Raw genomic sequence first — 22,121 nt, 5'->3', positions numbered from 1 at the left:
AAAATGAGATTAGGAGTTTCCTTCTAAAATCCCTTCTTATATACTTTTTTTTTTTTTTTTTAAAGCTGGACTTAAACTGGAAGAAGCTTCCTCCCTTTTGTATTTTCTCAGAGTGTAATCATTGTTTATTGAATTTTCAGGTATGATGTCCTTTGAAATAGCATTCTTGTCAAGGTAGTAGAGAGGACGACATATAATGGATAATGATATCATTGCTATGAAATTAATTACATCCCAGAGGGCACTGTAAAGGTCCTCACCCCAGACCCCTCATTTTAAGCATTTCTAATTTATGACTTAACATAAGACAATTCTAATGTATAACATAGAACAATTGAAAATGACATCTGACCAGGAAGAACTCTAGGGATTGCAAAAAACAGAATTACTCTTAAGAAACAATCTTAATTATTACAGTAATAAGAGCAAAATACTCTCAGGGGAAAAAAAATCTATTTTAAAAAAACACAGCTAAGCAAAAAGAAGCAGATAACAATGGCCTAATAACTCTCTGTCCTCTGTTTAGTCCCCGGGCAACTCAACTACACATCAGTCTCATCATCTCAGGAAGAAGATGAAAAACACTGGCTGAATCTCAAGATAATACAAGGTGAATGAGTGTGTTGACCAAGGCCTTTCCAATAATACAGGGCACCTCTGGAAGCTGCATTGTTTTAAACTATTAGTTAAGGTACAAAGTTGAGTCCAGTGAAAATTGGCTTCTAAAGAATTTGAACTTGAAAAGTGTTAGAGGACACAGTGTATTGTCTGTGTGTATGTAGACATAACAAAGCTATTTTCATGCACAGTCCTGGCAGAAGGCCCATGGTAACTGCTCTGTGGGTCTGGTTACAATTATTTCACTATAGGGAATATTCCAGGACAGTACATCCCTTCTCTGTCCGCTCAGCCTCCAGTGGAAATGTGTGCTGTTTTTGCCTCACAAACCTTTTCAGCTCTCCTCCCTGATTGCATTTTAATTCTCCTCAAGCTATATATCCCAACCATTCATGCCAGAAATCTCAACTAAATTCTAAGTCCAATCTACAACGTTATTAAACTCTAAGAGTATGTGAAAGGAAACACGTGTGATAACTTCTTTACCCTTGTCATATAGACAGAATCTGGGCCTGTATTTTCACTGTGTGCATGTACTTTAAAAAAAAGTATTGATGAACTAAAGAAAACTCTCCTAAAAGAAAAGAGTTGGGATGTTAACACTCTGCTATTTTACCTCAAAATCAAATGTATTTGTGTTCCCCACCCACTGCAACATTTCATACAGATGAATGTGGTGGCCCTTGGGAGAAATTTTAATGGAACATTTTATACTGAAATGTGTTTTTAATTAAAACAAAAAAATTAAGATAAGAATTGTTTACAAGCTATCAGGACTAAGATGCTAATCACAATACTTAGAAATGTTTAGGTCTGTCAAGTCCTTGTGTGGCCTCCCTTCAAGATAGTTCTAGGACTTGGAAGCCCTTTGATTACTGACTTCAACTCACCTTGTTAAAGATTCCAGACTCCCTCTCAACTGTCCTAGAAATTAACTTTCCACAAGAATTGCATCCCCAGTATTTTTGCCATTTCCCCATATTTTGCATGGACATAGACCGTGTAAGAGAGAAATTACAATGAAATGTGAAGAAAAGGCATAAAGTGGCTGATCAATAGGAACAACTTAAAGTTGATATAGATGGACTTTTTTTGAGGTGGATAAGAAATGCAGATGGTAAGTTTAATTTTCCCCAGTAAGAGACTATTTGGGTATAGTTTTTTGAAATCAACAGCAAATGGTGTAAATCGTCCTGTGGCTCAACATGTCTTAATTCTTCACACTTTGACCTTTCCATTTCTGGAAGTATCCCTTTCACTCAAGTTCAAAGCTAAAGGAACTACATTGGGAAGCTAAGGGGGGGAATAACACCATGTCTTTATTTTACCCAGGTTAAGCCCAGTTCTAAAGAATGGTAAGTAAATGAGAGATAAGTTGAGGCAGTGTGGGGAGGTCACTAAGCATTTAGAGACACTGAAAGGAAAAAATAATATATTAAATTGAACTAATCTGTTGACTTCATGTCCCTTGTACAAAAAATAAGAAGGTTGGACTAAATGGGCTGATTTCATGTTTGTTTAGAATTGACCTTGTTCAGAACATTGTGCTTAGGTGTCACGGGAGATAAAAGAGCCATGGCACTCATCTTCCACTTTGGATTGTGGAGGCCGACCATCTCTATTTTCATCCGAGTCCTGCATTCTCCACTACCTTTCCCCACAAACTATTTCACTGACTTTCTTAAATAATTTGCACATGTGGGAAATGTACACTAGCACACATACACTTGTTAGTGTACATTTGCCTCTCTAAGGAGATTCTTTGAAGGCAAGTGAAATATTTTGCAGATATTTGAATTATGCCCTGCCTAATTCACTTAGCTCCTAGCATGATGCTTTAAAACATTTTTTAAAATGTGCAACAGATATTTTTATATACACATAAATAAAGACTGTAAGTAAAATCCTTTGTCTCTACAAGTTTAAGCCTCGTTTGGAAGATAATCCATATAAAACACCTGTAGTAAAATAATAGAAATCATCTAAATTATCAAAACTATATTCACTTTCTATGTATTCTATAACTTTTGTTCTACATATACTGATATGGTATATTTTATACACCAGTGGTAACAGGATATTTGAAATAGGAGAAAACAGAGAGGTAATAAGAAAGTAGATAAGCCTACCTAGAAATGTGTGTGCATGTATGTACACACCACATAACACAGCAGAGACAGGTGTTTATTAGGCACCAGGTATGTTTCTAGTACAGAAGAACAGCTGCCACCCCAATTTGTTTATTTTCTAATTTTAGATCAAGATATACTAGGTGTTCTCAAGGGAAGGTGTATCCCTGTGTCCCCGAGATATGAAATCGAGGAAAAGGCTTTCGGGTCATTTAAAAACAAGGATTTGTGGATGATACTTCACATCAATATCTTCTTTCTATGTCCTAAATAATTTCAGAAGTTTCTACCCAACTCCCTTTTACATACCATTCACCATGCAATATTCTGTGATTGCTGAATATTATTCAATTTTCCAGTGAGAGACTATTTGCAATTCAAGGCTAAAAGGTTTCTTTGGTGAACTTAAATTTTGAATTTCCTGAGCTAATGCTGATAATTTAACATATAAAATATTCTACTCACATAGGTTTTCATTGCTAATAGTTGCAGACTCAGATCAAGAAAACTTTCAGTAAAACATCGTTTACGATTCTAAACACTTATGAATGTCAGTTATTTCAACTTTACAGACCATTTTGTAAGAAACATCCTTTGTTAGCAACTTTTTTCCCTTTCCACGGGTCTTGAGTACTGGTGATACATAGTAGCAACGAAACATAAGGCACCTTACAAATGTGACTTGACACTTCTAGAAAGCTCATCTAAAACTATTAGTCATGTTTCACTATTTCTTTCCTTTAAGAAAACTGCACCCACTCATTTGTTTTGAACTTTTTGAGTTATGCTATAAAAGCACATCATTACCAAGTGGTAATTAGTTCCCTCATAATCACTGACTACATATTCCTTATTCATTCAGCTGAATATTACCCCCAAATCCAAATACCTGAAATACTATAAACCTCTGAACCAAGACACATGTGATGAGAGTACCCCAACACAAAAAGTTTGCTCCCCCTCTAAGATGACAGTGTTTTCTCTTATTCTAAAATTGCTCATGATTTTTCAGAAGGGTAAAGGATTTAGAGCTTTCTGCACCCAGGAAACACCTTTGGGAACAGGAAGAAATTGCCTAATTGACTAACGAGGCAAAGTTCAGATTAGACTGTCAGAGACGGTTGTAGAGCTTAAAATGGCTCCAACCCCGGGCAAAAAAAGGAAAGGAGGCAGATTTTTAGAGGCACTAAGAATGCTTCCGGTCTTGGGAGCACCACACTTTGACCCCAGCATCCGAGGGTGTGTTACAGTGGAGTTTGTTGCAACCCATGTCCTTGCAGGCCCCATAGGAAAAGGATGGCCTGGGATTCCTAGCAGATGTCACAGCAGAGGTCATTCATGACCAATCTTTTCTTGAATCCAGATAACAGATCTGGATACTTGAAGCTTATCTGTTTCTATGTTTGTTTTCTTTTTTCTTAGTTTCCTAAGAAGGTGTTTTTGGAAAAGCTCCCACCTTAGGAGGGCAAGAAGAAATATAGAATGGCAGAGAGGTCGATGGTTGCAATGCATCCTGGGTAGGACCCATAATTTCATGACCCAGGCAAATTGACTAGGGCAGGCAAACACCTGGGGACACAAAGGCTGGGGGAAGCTGTGGATGTGGGTGTTTCCCCTGATAAAATTCTGTAACCTAGTGGTATTAGGAGAAACAATGCATTTCTCCTTGTGGAAAGATAGCTGGGACACACAGTTAACTGGGGCTGGCAGCTCCTGCCTGCAGCTTTTCACCTGAACTCTCACCCTCATTCACTGAGTCATGTGACCTGAGCAGAGGTGCATATCTGAGGTGCTGGCAGTGTCCTGAGCCATGATTCCGGCCAGCTGTGGCTTGCTCACCTCTCTCCTTACAAGGCAGTATCTTGTAGATCAGGTTGTACATCTCGTGAGAGTCAAGGTTGAAGCTAAAAATGCCACGGTTCAAGTGTTGTTGAGAAGTTCTATAGTGTAAAAGGAGGTTGGCAGGGGTGGGGACTAGGTGACTGGGTAAAGCATCTTTGCCAGCGTTAGACTTAGCTGTAGAACAACCATAACCTTTGTACACTGTTCTGTGACAGCCTTGCTCCAATCTATTAGTTCCATATCCTTTTTACTCATGCCGGAGGCCCACTGCTTACTGATCCTAGTGTAGTAACACCAATGCCTGACCCATTCTTAGTTTTCCAACCTCTTTCCCCTAATTTACAGGTTCAGAATAGGCAAAGATTCGCCTGTAGCACAAACCAATGGAGTTATGAGTAAAGGTTTATTGTTTCTCATTCTATCAGATGAGTTACCATGTACTTTGGCTCCACAGTCAAACTTGACTATTTAAAATCTTAAAATGCAGTGGATTTTCCAGGTAACTTTATCTCGGGACCTTCTTTCCACCCATCACAGTTTTGGCAAAAACCAATCTTAAAAAATGCTAAAAAGCAAGAGAAAAGAAAACAGATGCAGCCTGTCAGAGTTCCCAGCCCCAACATGATCTTATCCAAGTGAGTGGGACATTGGAGGAACAGAGTAAAAATTTTTCATTGCAACTTAAATAGTAGTTAAAATAATTACAAAAAAAATTGGTGTTATAGTAATATCTCAAGGAACTGAGTATCATATAGCCACAGTTATGGTACTAAATTGCCAAGTTTGAGATTATAGCCTTTTGGGGCAGAGGGTATGGGGAAGTGCAGGAAGAATTCCTGATTTTTTTCCTTCAATATTTTGTGGACAGGAAAATATTCCACAAAAGCAATCTAGAATTTCAGAATGAAGATGAGATATTTTTTAAAATACCAGTTTACAATAACCAAATTAAAAACACAGACATTTAAGATTTCTGTCAGAACAGTTCAGTGAAAAGTTGTAAAGTGAGACTTTAATAGGATAAGAGCCAGTTCCTTGCTAAACCCAAACTTTTTTAACACTTGAAAAGATATGTTGAAATGTTTTAATATTTAACCTTGTCAAAAAGAAAGAAATCCAAACATTCACGGGAGTCAAATGATATGACACCTGCTATGGTCTAAATATTTGTGCTCCCCAATCCATGTGTTGAAGACTAACACCCAATGCCCCCTTCCTTCTGTAATGTGAAGCCATCTACAAAGCAGGTTCTCAGCAGACACTCCTGGCTGCTTGGTCTTGAACTTTCCAGCCTCTACAACCATGATAAATAAATGTTTGTTGTGTGTAAGCGACTTAGTTTATGATATTTTGTTGTAGCAGCCCAATGGGCTAAGATAAGATAGATAGCCCATTTCCAAAGCCTGTGTTGGTCTACCTATCTCAGTCCAAGGAGTTACATGGCTTAGCAATTCATTGTATCCATATTACATTAATGCCCAACTGCCTTCACTTAAGTCCCCTGCCTTACAGAGAGGCAGCTGTAAATGTTGCGAGGTCACCTGTGTACCAAGAAGAAAAGTACCTTTGTGCTGTAATACCTGAGTATAGTTAGGATTCTTGTATTCTTTCCCTGGTACCTGCTATTGTTCTACATCTTTCCATTCCTCCTTAGGGCTGGGTATAAGGCTATTTTTGGAAAAACACTTACGTCATTACTTCAATTCCTTTCTGTTATGATTGTCTTGTAAGGAGGGCCTTAGACTACAGGCCTACAACCCCTTTTTTAATGTACTTGCACCAAATGTATTTAAAATTCAAATTTTTTTCAGATACTTCGTCTAAAGCACATACTACACAAACTTCCAATGGGTTCTGAGCCAGCACCTCGTAATCAAATATGTTAATATTTCTGCAGTGAAACATAGGCATTTTCACAATAAATAAAGACTGTCAATAGCCTCAAATCAAATCAGGACAAGCGTTGCCATTAAATGAGTTTTGGTGTTAATTTTGCAAAAGAACTTTCAATTTTCTCGGCATTTGGATTTTGAAATTGAGAGTAAGAGAGTGTAGATTTACATTGGGTTTCCAAAGAGTTCAAGAAAATTGATCTATTGATGCTTAGAGAAAGAAGAGATGGGATGCATTGTAAATAACCTAAGGGGACTTTTCAAAGGGATCTTTAGACACAGAATTTGACTATATTACACAGGATGTAAGGTATAAGTGGGTTGTCCTATTTCCTGGGCTCCTGTCATATAACCTTGAACTATTCTGTCCCCCAGAATGAGTCTGTGACAGTACTGTTGTCATGGAATCTGAGTGGCCTCACTGTTCTGTAGGGAGAGGGCCCAGAAGTGGGCAGTCCTGACCACTCTGAGACTCCCAGGAACATTCCCAGACTAGAATGAAAACCTCAACAAGGCACGAGTGTTGGAGCCAACTGGCATGCTTGCACATGACTCCATGATAAAGTAATGACACAGTTTGTTTTTTTTAGGGAGTATAAAAACAAAAAAACAAAAAAAAGTTGCCTTTTTCCTTAATATAGGAAAAAAAATTTAAAGCCTTAATCTTTGAAGTTTTCAAGTTGGGACTGGGAAGATTATATTCTGGGTTATTGTGCTAGGGGTTATATACTAGGGAAGGGGTAGTTGTCCTTGAGATAAGGGGCTGTCGTCAGTGCAGACAGATGGAGAGAAAGGCTTACTTGGCTTCCAGGGCCAGTGCAATGATGCCTGCAGCCATGGGGGCCGAGGCTGAGGTCCCAGTGTGGTTGTCCGTGCACCGCTGCCTCAGATCCGTAGTGATCTAGAAGACAGAAGGGAGAAATTTTAGGGCTTTCCAGTCAACGTGAATCATATGCAAGTAGAAAGAAATTTACTCATAAAAGTGGAATGGAGGGGTGTTGACATAGTTGTTTTAAATTCCTTGTTCCAGCGCTCCTATGGCCCTTTGACTTTCAGAGAATCGCTGGTGTAAATCAACTTTGAAAAGGGAAGGGTTTGGAAATTGGACTAAGGGTTGGGCAAGTTTCTCCTTAATTTTACGCCCTAGACACCCCACTTGCCTCACCCTAGTCCCAGCTGTAGTTAAAGCTAACATTCTTTCATTACCCCACCAGTTTTAAGAATCCAGACATGTTGCAGCAGCAACCAGACACTGAGTTAGACATTGGCAGCATAAGGAATAAAAGCACACAGCCTATCCCCTGCCTTCTCAGAACTGCTACACTGGGGGAGCCGCAGATTTTAAGCAAAAGGTGTGCTCTGCCACAGAAGGAACATTTGTTTATGGACTCCTTAGAATTCATAGCAATGTTACATGGAAGAACCAAGGATTTCTCAAAGATCTAACACAAATACTAAAACACCAGATTCAACCCAGTGTGCCTGATATGAAATTACAGCCCTAAGTGTGGCATGCCTGCATATTATAGAAGGAAATTAGCTATTTCTCTATTTTCTTTAATCAAAATGTGAGAACTAGATCAATTTTTGCCCTGTTGGTTTGACTCCAGTTCACTTCAGCTGTGGCTCAGTAACATTCCCATCCACGTGGTTGGTGCTTCTCACCCTTTGTTTCATGACTGTTTCACTAAGGAAAAAAAATTATATTCAGATCCTCCTTAAGAGAAATTAAAACACTATGGGTTAAAATTTTGCAAACCATTGTAATACGTATCTAAAAAAATTTTAACCCCTTCTTCCTGACAAGCATTCACCTGTGCCGCACTGGGACTGATATCACTCCCACTGGAGATGCAAGACGCTTGTGAAATGAGCTGGTGGTACCACTGCAGGTTTTGGAGACATCAGTAAAGCTTTCTTCAACATCAAGACAAACCTATTCCCCACATCTTACAGGTAAGAACACCGAGGTGAAAGGCCATCAGAAAGGCGTAGGAGGATAGAGGCGGCTGAACACAAAGTCCTGCTGTTCTAAGGTGTACCCTTTAAGAAGAGTCTGAAGGTTAGGTGACTTGGAAAGAAACTTGATCTTCGCAGGAAGAAAGAGCTGCATACCTCCTTAGAAGCAAATCCTCCCCTAAACATTTCCTCAGTGTCATGTGAGGATGCCTGAGTGGACTCTTCATTATTTGTTATGGATCTAGATTGACATCCTGGCTGATTGAGCTTCCTAAGAGGCCATCGGTTCTCATTGTCCTTCCTTTGTTCCTTTGATACCTCTAATGTTACCAGATTATTCATACCAGATTGGGACCAATGCACAAGAGGTGGGGGTATAAACAAAAATGTACAGAACCACATAGATACAGTGATGGGAGAGAGGAGACCAGCCTTGAACTCTTGTCCTAAGTAACTGAAAGGTGTGCGAGAGCCCTGACAGCGTGCTTGGGAGGCAGGGAAGATTGTTTCTTGATTCACAGATGGTACTAGACATCTTCTGAACCTCCACACTGGGATGCTTACAAGTTATCTGGGTAGACAGAGCCCTACTCACTTCTACATTCAAAAACTTTCTATATTTTTAATTGTAGACTTTGAAAAGGTATTTATTTATTTTTCATTGTGGTAAAAATCATATTGCACAGATTTACCCTTTTAACAACTTTTAAGTGTACAACACAGTGTTGTTAACTATTGCACACTGCCACACAACAGGTCTCTAGAACTTTTCATTTTGCATGACTGAAACGCTACCCATTGAGTAACTCCCCATTCTCCTCCTCCCAAACCCTGGCAACAACCTTTCTATTTTGTGCTTCTGTGAGTGTGACTACTCTAGGTACCTCTTATGGGTGGAATTATACAGCATTTTGTCTTTCTTTGTGACTGGCTTATTTCACTTAAAATTATATCCTCAAGGCTCATTATGTTGTAGGATTTCCTTCTTTTTAGGCTGCATAGTATTCCATTGCATATACAGTAGTCCCTCGCTATATTGCGGTTCACTTATCACGGCCTCACTGTATTGCGGGATTTTAAAAAATAATATATTTAATTATTTATCGCAGATTTTTCGCTGTATCACGGGATTTTGCAATACTGTATATGTATGTTGTTAAAGTTACGTAGGTTTAAGAGTATACACACCACACTTTCTTTGTTAATTTATTTGTCATTAGACATGTGGGTTGTTTCTACCTCTTGGCTATTGTGAATAACACTGCAATGAACATGGGTGTGCAAATATCTCTTTGAGACTGTTTTCAACTCCTTTGGATATATATCCAGAAGTGGGATTTCTGGAACATTAAAAAGGTTATTTCTATTTCATTTGAAATCATGGGTAAATTTGCAGTCTTATTTTCCAAAGGCCTGATCCCTAAACAATGCATAAACAGCCCAGAAGCAGCCTGTTTCCATGTTTTCAGACACGCTATTGTTGAGAGATGGCCTTGCTGCATTCTTCCCATTTTACCTCACCCTCATGGTCATGTTCCTTTGCCAAGTTCTATTTTTTCAATGACTTGTGCCTGGATTCAAGATTTTTCATGATGTTTTCCCACTTGGCTCACTTTGCGTATTCTTCAGCTGCACCAGACACTTTCAATGCACAGAAACAAATCCAGAATAAACACTCCAAGTGTGTGTAGCATTTCTGAATCTAATAAATAACCATCTCCTGCCAACCTCAAATATGAACAATAAAAATTTTAGGATGTCGGGTTTGCAATGGGAATTTGCTCCATTTATATACAGACACCAGGTATAGACACCTCTATATTATATTATACATTTAATAATAGACTTAAACAAAAAGCTGCTCAGTGTTTTTATATATAAACACCAATTTAGAGGTAAACGCTATTGATATAAGCAAGCCTGCAGAATTCCAAATCAGCATTGTGCTTTTATTTTTTTTCCAACTGCTTTAACTAAGAAACTTGAGTAGTGAGCAGGGGTGGAAAGGGAGTGGAACAGGAAGGTGCTGGAGAGGGGGAAGGTTGAAAGGAATGGAGAGAAAAGAAACAAAAACATCCTCACTTCCTTAAGTGGAAATTCCAGCTGGGTCATTTCAAGAGGAAGTTACTGCCAGTGGTAAAGATATTTAGGTGTAAATTACCAGAAAGATCTAAGGCAGGGTTTTCATCATTAAGAGAAGCCCCGGTATCAGAGAATTTTTTTGTCTATCTTTAGAAAGAGAAGGCAAAGACCACCAAAGAGCATGCAACTTCAAGAAAAATGATGTTCCGAAAACTGGAACCACATGGGGTGACCCCATTAATCATAATGCGTGCATAAAAGATCTGACACTGTAATTTAAAGGAAAAGTTGCATTTGGTCCACATCATAAGGCAGGGAGTCAAGGGATTCTGTATGTGAAAAGGGAACAATAAAGCACCGTAAGATGAGATTCTATTTTAAAGAATGCCTCAGAATCTGGTTTCAAGTCCGGTGGCACATCTTGCATGCTCCAAATTCCCTCAATTCACCTCCCAAATCAGAAACAGAATTTTTCTCCTCAGAACTTCTCAGATTGCTCAAGAAAATATCATTTCTGTCCATCAGAGTGAAGAAAACAGGAGGTGACACCAGGCCCCCAAGCCAGATCAAAGCTGTCCTGATCAGCAAATTAGATTTTCAGTCTGTCCCAGGATGAGTAGCAGATGGCTTTTTTGGACTTCACAAAGTCAGGGATGCCATCTTTATATGGTGAGAAGGGGTGGGTATTACTCAGGTCCGGTCGGCCTCCTCTGAGAAGAACCATCACGTTTTCTCATCCTAAGCTCTTATTTCCTAATATTTCAGATTTCATTACTTGAGCTGATTGAATCTTTTATTCCTGCCTGTTGACGCAATTCTCCGGGGAATCTCAGTTCAGATTGACTTTGGCTGTAGTGACAAGCCTTTATAGCAACCTTCCAGTTAAGAGTTTCTAGCTCCCTGATCTTGTGATCTGTTTTATTTTGAAGGTGCCATATTGTCTCATATCTATTAAAAGAGCAACTGAACAGATAGTTTTAAAACACAAAATGATTTTACTGTCTGTTAGGTTGAATTTGTTTCTGCTGCTGATTTTCATTTGGATTAGAAATGCACCCAAAAAGCTGTTTCAGACACAACTAAGAGCGATAAGCAGAGAAATGAAATCTTAAATGTGTCAATGAATAAAACGGAAGAAGCTGATTTATTAAAGCACAGCAAAATAAAAAAGAACTGAGGACCAATTAATGCTTTCTGTGTTCACTGAAGTCACAAAGACTGGGGTAAAATTCAATCATTATTGACAAGTCCACACACAATTGCACTCCTGTATTGCCAAAAGAATCTATAAATGTAAAGCGCGAAAGTAAGGTTTTGCTTACAAATAAATGCGAGACTACTATAACTAAAGAGAGATGCTATCTCCCATCACTTTTGCATCTCCGTAAGGTCCGCTCAGTGCTTGGCACAAAGCAGAGGCACAGTATTTGCTAAGTTGAATTGCTAAAGTCAAGCTCCTTTGTACTCATTTCGTCTACACTTTAAACTCTCCCTCTTATTAGGAAAGACTTCAAGGTCACTCCTTTATTGACCCTCCGAACAGAACTCACATACACTTAGAAGAGCAACCTACAAAAATTATCCAAGTATATGTGTATATACAATCCAAGGGCTAAAGAAAGTAGAGCAACTCCGCTCACAGCTACTACGTATTGCTCTCACCAGGTCCCTGGCTTTTCTAAAGCTATCACTATGAGTAACTTGCAATGAGCAAGGCAGTGTGCAATAGGAGTGTGTGCGCGCTTGCGTGTGTGCATAAAATTACATCTAATCCCACGAGGAAGACACACTAGTCATTAATGTAGGAAACGGAGGCTTGGAGACAGTAACTTGCCCAAGAATGTGCAGCTACTAGAGAGATGTTAAGTGGTGAAGTATTAAACCCTGAAACAGCAGCAAAAGAAAAAAAGTAACAGAGTACGGTCATCCGTGAGAGCAAGGGCGACGGTTCCAGACCACTGCCAGCAATGATGGTGGAACTTGGGGTCCAGCCCAACTCAACAAGTGGGCATAGTGATTCTCCTTCCGGCCACAATCAAAATCAGAACCTTTCAGGAACTTTCCTTTCTCTCTTTAAACATCTCAAGAGAGTATGTGTCGAACTTCCAAACAAACTAAACACATCTGGATTTGCTAGTCTTTTGCTCATGAAAAGTAATGACATTTCCCAAATCAGAAGGGGAAACAGAGAGATGATAGAGTAGTGGCTGCACTTGAATAATGAAATGAATTGAGTAGTGGGGGAGGCTGGGAGAGGGAGCATGATGTTTCTGTAAAAGGAAATGTGTAGCTCCTAAGGAACACTGAAAGCAATAAGATAATTCCTCCACATGGAATCGGTGGTTCAGGCCAACCCTGAGATACCCCAGGCAGCAAGTTTGTTTTGAACACAAATGAAGAAAATGACATCAGGAGAGGGCTGAGTTGAGCATATATTCTCTCAACCTTGGCTCACAAAACCCATCCTGAGAGGAATACCATGGCCCCCGAATTCCAATCACTGAGCCAAATTACTGCAGGAAAAAAAAGAAGAGGCAAAGGCTTAACTAGTCCCAAAGGAAAGAGATAATTTAATGATGGGAGTGATTGGGAAGAAAGGGGAGCTTTATCTCCAAAACAGAACTTGGCAGAAATTTTGGGATGTAGTGAAGGGTATAAACTGATCTTAAAGGGTCTTTGACACTGAGAAAGGTAGTATGTACAACTTTATCATGCAGCAAGATAGAGAACTGACTCGAGGCAATTTTCTATACTAAATATATTGTCAAATACCCTTTGCCTCTTACCAACCTATCAGTAGAAGGAGTATCTCTTAAAGAAACAGAACACCTCTCTGTCTTAATAAAAACTCCAAAGCTTCCATCCTCCCCCGTGTCTGATTAGTCATCTATGCCTATTATTTATTAAGCGCAGGCTCTGGGAAGGAACAAAACAAAGCCTTCAACCTCAAGTAGTTTCCATTATAGCGTGAAAAAAGAGTCAATATGAAAATGTGTAATCTCCTGTTAAGTAGCTCTGAGGACACTAGAAAGAAAACTCAGTGGGCTAAGAGCAGAGCATGGTGGAGGGAAGAGCCGCAATTGCAGAGGAGGTGAGGAAGAATATCTTCTCTGAGATGAAATTTGAGAACAGACACAATAAATGAAGTGGTTTCTGGCCTAACAGACCTCTCTTCTCCCAGGACAGAGCCTGGATGCGAACGTCAAGCCAACAACACCCGCTTGGGCAGTCAGGCGCTGACACTGTGCCACAGGAACCAGCAGCTCAGATTTGCGAAGAGCTTTAGGTTTTTGCAAGAGGACCGATCGTCTGAGGGAGTTATGAAATTCAAAATAAGTGGGCTAAGTTCTAAAAATTAATGGACACATAGATCCCAAATACTTTATACTTAAAAAAAAAAAAACACTGTGAATAAAACCCAAAAGAGGCAAACAAATAAACAAACAAAAAACACCACCATGTTTCATGTAGCCCTATATTGGACATCTCTGAAAGGTACTCAGCATATGACAGCTCATGGGTATGAAATGGGTTTGGGGCATCGATGTGACTTTGGTTGGAATCTAGGCTCTACCACTTACTAGCTGTATTTCTCTTAATCTTTCCAGCTTTAATGTTCTCATCTGCAAAGGACGGAAAATACCTGATCTTCCTGCATAGTGTCCTGAGGATGCAACGAGACAATGCATTTGATGTACATGTGTCAGGCCAGACACACGTTAGAAGGGCAAGGATGTTACATGTTCAACATGGAATAAGATGGATATAATATTGTTAATAAAACATTGTTTCATAATATGGTTTTATAATAACCAGTCATTTCAACTGGCTTCTCTTTAGCTTATAGAGGAGCTTCTTATTGTCATAATCTTGATATTTTGGGTGCTTCGTTTGCTGTTGTAAGATATAAGGCTGTCTCTGATATGATCTATTAAAGCATGAATGGAATACCAAGGCCCACAATTATCCTAATAGTAGTGGCAGGAAACCAAGAGATGGAGACCTAGCTATGTTTTGAAACCCAGGGTAGGATTTTCCAGCTTGCATACCAGGAAAAGGAATTTATTGAGGACAAGTAAAATTTATTTAACAAAAGTGCTTTCCCAGAAGCAGAGAGGAGATGTTTCCTCTCTTCTGGATCCTCAGCAGCTGCCTTGTTCAAATCACAAAGGTGCTTTATGAATGAGGAATGACAAGTGTGCCCTTCTGGAGAAGCTGCAAATGACAAAAGAAAATGAATGACCCAGGGAAGAGAGCCCCGAGTACAAAGGAAGACACTGCCATTCCTGTAACACTCAATCACAGATGCCACTAACAGGATGTGGGCATCTCCGAGGGACCACAGGTGTCTGGTTCAAAGCCTGATGAAGAAAAGGTCCCAGGCACAACACAGGACTATTTGTCATTCTGACATCTAGAAGGAAAAGGGGTCAGCTGGGCCATAAAAGGCTGATGTTGTTGCCAACTCTATTCCTGTTCAAACTGTTAACATGTTCACGATCAAAGTGCCTTTCCTTATGGGACGGGGGGAACAGATTTGCAGTATTTTTAGAGACTGGTAAAATGGAGGTGCAACAAGCACCTCTATTAACAATAGCTGAAAAATGACCACCCCGGCCTCCCAGGATGCAGAAAGTGACAATGACCTAGGGAATGGCTCTCTGTGCCAGGTGCTGGGTAAACACCTACACTTCACAGCTCATTTTCTTCATGAAAATCTGTGAAGTTGGTGCTGGTCTTACCTCCCTTGTACAGATGAAGAAACCAAAACTCTGTGAAGGTTGCTTAGCCACTGAGCAGTCTGAAGCTTGAGATTATAGCTGAAACAGCTATCAAACTTCCTCTCCAACTGTGGGTAATTTGGATATTTAGGCAAAATAAGAGAATCTGAGAGCAAGATAAAGAACATTACTTAACAAGTTGCTGCAATGAAACTAGGAGAGACTCAATAAGATGTAGAAACAAGTTAATGTTAAATATACACAAGGAGTCAATAAAGGTTTTGATAGCAGAAACACTAACTAGGGAAAAGTAAGATACAGAACCTGAATCAAGGATTATGTCATGGTCCTCTACCTTCCCTCTCAAGCCCTATCCTGGACCACCGAATGGGTCAATTTGTCCATTCACAGGAGAATCCTAAATGACCACCCCATCCTGGTATCATAAAAGCTACCACACAATCATAGCAAATAGTGATGAAGGGACCAGGAAGGTCAGGTCTAAGGAGTACATCCTGTAGCAATTTTGAGGTTCCTCTGCCCACTCGTGTTCATTTGGGACACAGGCAACCCTTACTTCCTCTTTGATATTTTGCCCATTGGATTATAAGTTTACCTTAAGGAAGACAGTTATGGAACTCCCCATCCTCTCCCCACCAGTGATCACCCTACAGGGATAAATTGGATTAGCTGGGCATATTTGATCTGAAGCAGTGGTGAGTTTGCTTTAAAATGCCTTCAGACTTGAGAGGTACAGGAAGAGAACTTTTATTCCAGAGAGTTTTCATCAAGATTTTCATGATGCAGAACTGACTGACACCATTCATTACTAGTGGACATTGACCTAAGAGTCAATTAGTTCTGGAAAACAAGGTCTTCATATTTGAAAGCTGAAGGAACATCACTAGATGATAACATTTCCATAATGAAGGTATCAAACACATCACAGAAGATCACTTTCCCATTAAGAAAGCTGTGAAACTTCAGAACTTGCTTATGTCCGTATTTTCTCCTTTTATAGTTCCCTCTGTATCGTGGAGTTATGTTTATTGATGATTAATGGAGGTACTTCCAATTATTGTGGAGAAACTAAAGAAAGAAGGGACGAACGGGATCTGTATACGGGTAGGCAGCTTTCATTTAAATCAATCTGAAAAACGTGACTAGAGAAGGTCTTAAAAAGTAACTGAGAAATAGAGTAAAACATTAAATCACATAATAACCAGGAATCAATGCAAATGGATGTGAGCAAAGAATTACATGAATAAGGAGTGTCCTGTCACTGCCTGGAAAAGTCAGAGGCAGCAGTAGCAGAGGGATCCAAACCTTCATGAATCGAAAAGGCCTGAAAGCAAGGTCTTGGCTAAATGCTAAAAGGTGACAGGTATAGCAGCGTAACTCCGCTTTAGTAAGACAAATCCCAAGACAATTTACAAAACCATGATCAGGAAAAGAGCAAAGTAAAAAGATGTTGGACATTCAGAGTCAGCAGTGCAGGGCTGGGTACCCCCAGAGTTAGACCTTTCTTGAACACAAATGGGTCAGACAGTACACAAAGTACTTTTGATTTGCTTCCTCATAATCTTTGTAAGAACTCAACACAAAATGTATTATTACATGTCCCTGTTTTACAAGTAAGGGCATTAAGACAGAAAATTAAGTAATGTGTCTAAAGTTGCCGAGCTAGTAAACAGTTCAACACCCAATGAAACCGTTGCAGGCTAGTCCTGCAACCTGAACTCTTCCTAGTCACTTTGCTGTCTGCATGGTGAGCAGGGCATGTTAGTAAGTGGCAGATCACACAGGATGCCTCTGTTTTTCATTCAGGCAACAAAGTTTGTCAGGAAATATTAGAAAAGCACCTTTTGTACAGGGTTAGTTTATGTTAAATAACTAAGTTTAAATGGAATTCTGGGTTTCCTTATGTACTTTGTTTTTCACTCTGAATTAATTAGCTGCCTTCGGAAAACAAATCACAGAAGCTAAGGCTCAAAGACAGCCTGGGAACAGAGGGTCAAAGGCACTGGCCTGAGAGTCAGATCTAGGTTCTAGTCTCTTTGCTGCCACTAACTTCCCAGGTGAAGGTGGATCATTCATTTGTCCTCAATAAAACTGAAGCTTAACCATGTCTAAGGCCTTATTAAATGCTGGAATGTCATGATCTGGATAGGCTTTTTCAATGAAATGGTAACATTTACAAATACTTGTGTTAAGTAAGTAATCAGCTAATAGGACTTTCTTTTTTCATATATTACTTGTGCATATGAATTTGTGATTTTCCCCTCTGTATGTCAAAGTGAAAAACAGATAAATAAAGCATGGCAGGCATGCAAATGGCACATACTATTTTCTTATCATAGGACTCTCCGCTGCTATAGGTAGTGGCCAGGGTGGAAGAACACTCCTCCAGGTACCAAGGCTTCTTTCCGCTTTCGGCCGTGCTGCTGATGGAGATGGTGTAGATGCTGTTGGTGTAGCCGTCACAGGAGCAGTGGTCTTTGCTCCTCCCGCCATTTCCCGATGCCCAGACAAAAACAGAGCCCAGGCCTCTCCGCCCCTGTTCACACACAGAAAAAGTCACAAAGTTAAATGATGGAAGACAAGGATCACAGACTCTAGATGAAGAGAAGACAAAACCAACAAGGCAGAATCAAATATTTGCAGGTGTGATACTATTTTAATAACACGCTGGACTTAAGTTGTTTTTTGAGGTAAAAAAAGTTGCTTTTACAAATTAAAATAATCTGAGAAAGCTGTCAAGATGAGGAGACAGAGAAGTACAGCCCAGAATGGAGAACAGATCAAGGTCCTAGTGACACAACTAAAAAACCAGCAGATAGCACACCTAACAGATGAGGAGATAGAGAACTTAACAGATGCACAGTTTAAGGCATTGGTGATAAAGATGCTCACAGACTTGATAGAAAAAGTTAAACAGGATGGGGAAAGAATGAGGGCTATTCTGGCTGAAATGAAGTAAAATTCACATGAAAAAAATGGTGAAGGAAAGGAAACCAGGGTTCAATTCAACAAGTTGGAACACAAGGAAGAAACAGTCAACCATTACAGAAGGAGGAAACAAGAATTGAAAAAAATGAGGAGAGTTTAGAAACATCTGGGATAGTTTTAAATGTGTCAACATATGAATCATAGGGTGCCAGAAAGTTAAGAGGGATAGCAAGAAATTGAAAAATTGTGCAAAAAAAAAAAAAAAACAAACAAATTAAAATAATCCAAGTAATGTACAGCATGGTGACAATGGTTAACAATACTGTATTATTTATTTAAAAGTTGCTAAGAGTAGATCTTAAAAGTTCTTATCTCAAGAAAAAAATTGGTACCTATGCGAGGTGATAGAAGTCAACTTGAGTCACTAATGTGATCATTTCACAATATCTACAAATACTGAATCATGACTGCTGTTCATTTGAAAGTAATATAATGTTATATGTCAATTACACCCCCCCCCCCCAAAAGAAACTAAAATAGTCATAGAAGTAACAAGAGCACCAAGGATGACAATAATAAGGGCTAACATTTATTAGGGACCCATCATGGGCCAAGCACAACTGTAAATGTTTTTCATAAATCAGAATGAATTCTTCTCATAATCTGTGAGAACAGTACAATTTGTATTCCCATTATACAGATGAATAATTGAGATACGGAAGTCCAGTAATATTCCTAAGGTCATATAGCCAGTAGGAGGAAGAACAAAATTTGATCTTAGACAGCCAGACCCCAGAGTTGTGATATTATTAATCATAAAACACCATAGTCATATAATAGTGCCTTAATATTTACATCCATCATGAAGGGGGTGCTATTTGTGCACCCTTATTTGACATGTGAGGAACATGAGGTGTAGAGAGGTTATGCGTCTATCCTGAGATCACATCGTCAGCGAGTGGCAGAATTAGGTACTATGTTCTTCCTTCTAGAGCTGTGCTTCCACTGTGCATGGTGTGGGCACAATAATGAAGGGATGTTAATAGATGCAACCAGAAACAAAAGGATTTCAAGATCAAAACTGTTTGGAAAGTCTTGAGTTAAGCAAAAATAAACAGGTTCCCTTATTGCAAAACTTCTAGAGTCTTTAATAAGTGGTCAGTCATTGGAAAGCTCTAAGAGAGGGACCCAATCTGAAGTAATTTCCAACACATTTGACAGTAGATACCTTCTGAAATCACAGTCTTTGGGCCAAACTTTGACACAGATTCAAAGATTTTCCTAAAGTCATAAAATAACCAAGAAGAAGCAAAGTATAACGTAGTGACTATTTGATTCTATAAGAGAGGTCTTTGGGAGAAAACAGAAATAAGACTAAGTGAAGAGTACTTCCTGGAACAGTTATAGCTGAGTTCGTGAGACATTTTATTATTTTTTATTTTAAAACTAGAAGGCTCCCTGGAGGGCACCTGAACCAAATCCATCACTTTGTAATTAGGAAGTGAGAACCAAAGTCACACAGGAATGGTGGAGACTTTTCTTCCTTCCAGGCCCTAACTTTTTGGTCTTAGGTGTAGGCAAAAGTATTCGGGATGTTGCCTTGGAATTTCTGGAAAAAGAGGCAAGAAAAGAGAGACAAGAAAGAATCTGGAGAGCCTGTTAAACCAAGCATGCCATTGTCTGGGGACAGCCAACTGACCTGGAGTCTGCACGATCCTTCCCCATGTGGGAAGGCCACCCTCCCCTCCACACCCCCACTCTTATTAGGGATTTCTGGACCCAAGGGTAGGTAGGACGACGACCATGTCCAGCTTGAAGCAGTTAGAGGAGCTTGAGACCTTCGCCCATTGTCCTTTATAAGATTATAAAGGGTCTTAATATCTGAGAGGGAGGGATTATTTTTTATTATTAAAATAATTAATCATTTATTTATTAAAAAAAGAAGAATATATGAAAGGGTGAAATGGGAGAGCTTGTATGTACAAACCATGGGCATGGATTTTGGGGGGGGGATTGCTGGGGGAGGGGGGTGCTGGGTGGAGGGTAGCAAAGGGGAAATATTGGAACTATTGTAACAATATAATCAATAAAATATACTTTAAAAATAAATAAATAAATATGATGCAGCTAAAAAAATTAGTTAATTAAAAAAAGAAAGAAAGAAAGAATCTGGAGTATCTGTGATAAACTGTCTCTGATCTTGAACCCTTAAGGAGCAGAATATTTATGACATGATTTGACTGATGTGAACACAGATTTCCTTTTGTCCTTCAATGTGGAAAAAATGCAGTATGATTACATCGGAGTGGGAAAAATTCACGAAGAGAGAGAAAAAGAAACTTCTGGATGCTATTGCTTGAGACAATTGGGCATGGTTTACTTTCCCATCAAAATATTCATGAGGGAGGGGAGAGGGAGAGAAGGGGGATAAGTAAGGGAAGGGATTAATTAAAGAGCCTGTATGAAAGACTCATGGACATGGACAACGGGGAGGGATATGATTGTGGGAGAGGGGGTGGGTTGGGTGGGGGAGAGAAATTGGGGGAAAAGGGGACAACTGTAATTGAAAAACTAAAATAAAAAAATTAAAAAAAAAAATAAAATAAAATAAAATTGACCAAATAAAGAGGAGTTAATACAAAAAAAAAAAATATTCATGAAACATAGAAAAAGACGCAAAAGTCACCAAGCCGTTATAAACCAAGGATTATGTCAATCTGTCAAACCTCCGCTGCCTTGTGGCATACCTCTTCAGGGGAAAGGCTAAGGGAGTAAACCCCGACAGAAAATCCAGAGCCGGAGTCCCTAAGGCGGTTTGACGTTGTAGTCAACACCGGCAACTCCTGCGGCGCACCTGAAGCCAAGCTGTATTGACTCCGTCTTTCCCTTGGACCCTTCAGCTGCAAAGAGAGGGGGGTGTCTGCTGCATGGGCAACAGCAGACCCTCCATATCACCCTGCCCAGGCTCTGTAGCTTCAGCTTCACTGGAGAGGACACTCCAGCGTCATCGCAAGATGTCGATTCAACACAGGAGGAGACAGATACCGTGTCACTCCCGAGTCGGACTGCACAGCCATTCTCGGCGGTGCAGATAGACTCTTAAGAAGCTACACCATCGTCTCTCGAGACGGACGGCTGCCGACGATGTCAATCTGTAGACGGAACTGCCCCTTATAGTATGGGTGGCCAGATCAAAACTCTAGCAACTGACCTATATCTAGACTTGACAAATAAAACATCATAGCCAGAGAAGGAAGAAGGTTCGAGTTCATCACCAAAATGTATGCTATTACACACTGAGGAGCTGTACTGTAGGCAAAAAGCCACTGGATCCTTGCCTAACAACATGTCAACAGAAACTGTGAAATAATGCAAAACGCCATCTTGGTTTAAACAGCACCACGAGAGATCACAGATTGAGAACCACAAAACAGTGATGAAGCACACCTAACACAATCACATTTATATATATATCTGTGTAAAATTATGACCGTGCCTGTGTATAAATTCAGAAAAGATCTTTAAAAACTAATTCAATTTTAAAAGAATATTTAATAAGAAAATATTCAGGTGGTATTTTTATGTTCACAATGTAGTGACAAATGCAGGATACAAAATGATATAGTATGGTCTCAGTTTAGAAAAAAATGTATGTGTATGTAAAGAAGTAATGTGTATAAAGGTATATGCATAAAGCTACCATAAAGTGACAATGTAATAGAACTACACTCTTTGGTAAGATTAGGAAAGGTTTTTATTTTATTTTCATACCATCTTCTGGTGACCGTGTATTAGTTCTATAAACAAAAACAAACACATTTATTCCTCTATTAAGAGGGAAAACACAGGACCAATTCTTAAAAAATAATGTTACTTTATGATCAAGAGGAGTTTTACAAATAGGTCCATCGTATGCTAAAACGAACAGA

The 22,121-nt window shown here is 39.4% G+C and overlaps 1 protein-coding gene across 2 annotated transcripts in view; it reads right to left on the bottom strand.

Moving 5' to 3' along the window:
* The window catches only part of PCSK5 (proprotein convertase subtilisin/kexin type 5), a 441,582-nt gene that overhangs the window by 225,153 nt on the left and 194,308 nt on the right, over positions 1-22,121 (bottom strand). For both annotated transcript variants that reach the window (XM_090274186.1, XM_090274185.1), the window contains exons 8-9: positions 17,588-17,800; positions 7,282-7,382 (exon numbers count right to left, since the gene is read on the bottom strand). In XM_090274186.1, the coding sequence (XP_090130312.1) occupies positions 7,282-7,382; positions 17,588-17,800 (314 nt within the window). The remainder of the gene's footprint in view (positions 1-7,281; positions 7,383-17,587; positions 17,801-22,121) is intronic.

Source organism: Furipterus horrens, unplaced genomic scaffold (genome assembly GCF_987537825.1).
Source record: "Furipterus horrens unplaced genomic scaffold, mFurHor1.1.pri manual_scaffold_4, whole genome shotgun sequence".
Taxonomy (NCBI): domain Eukaryota; kingdom Metazoa; phylum Chordata; class Mammalia; order Chiroptera; family Furipteridae; genus Furipterus; species Furipterus horrens.
The sequence above is the reverse complement of the archived record's forward strand: the minus strand, read 5'-3'. Positions and strand labels throughout refer to the sequence as shown.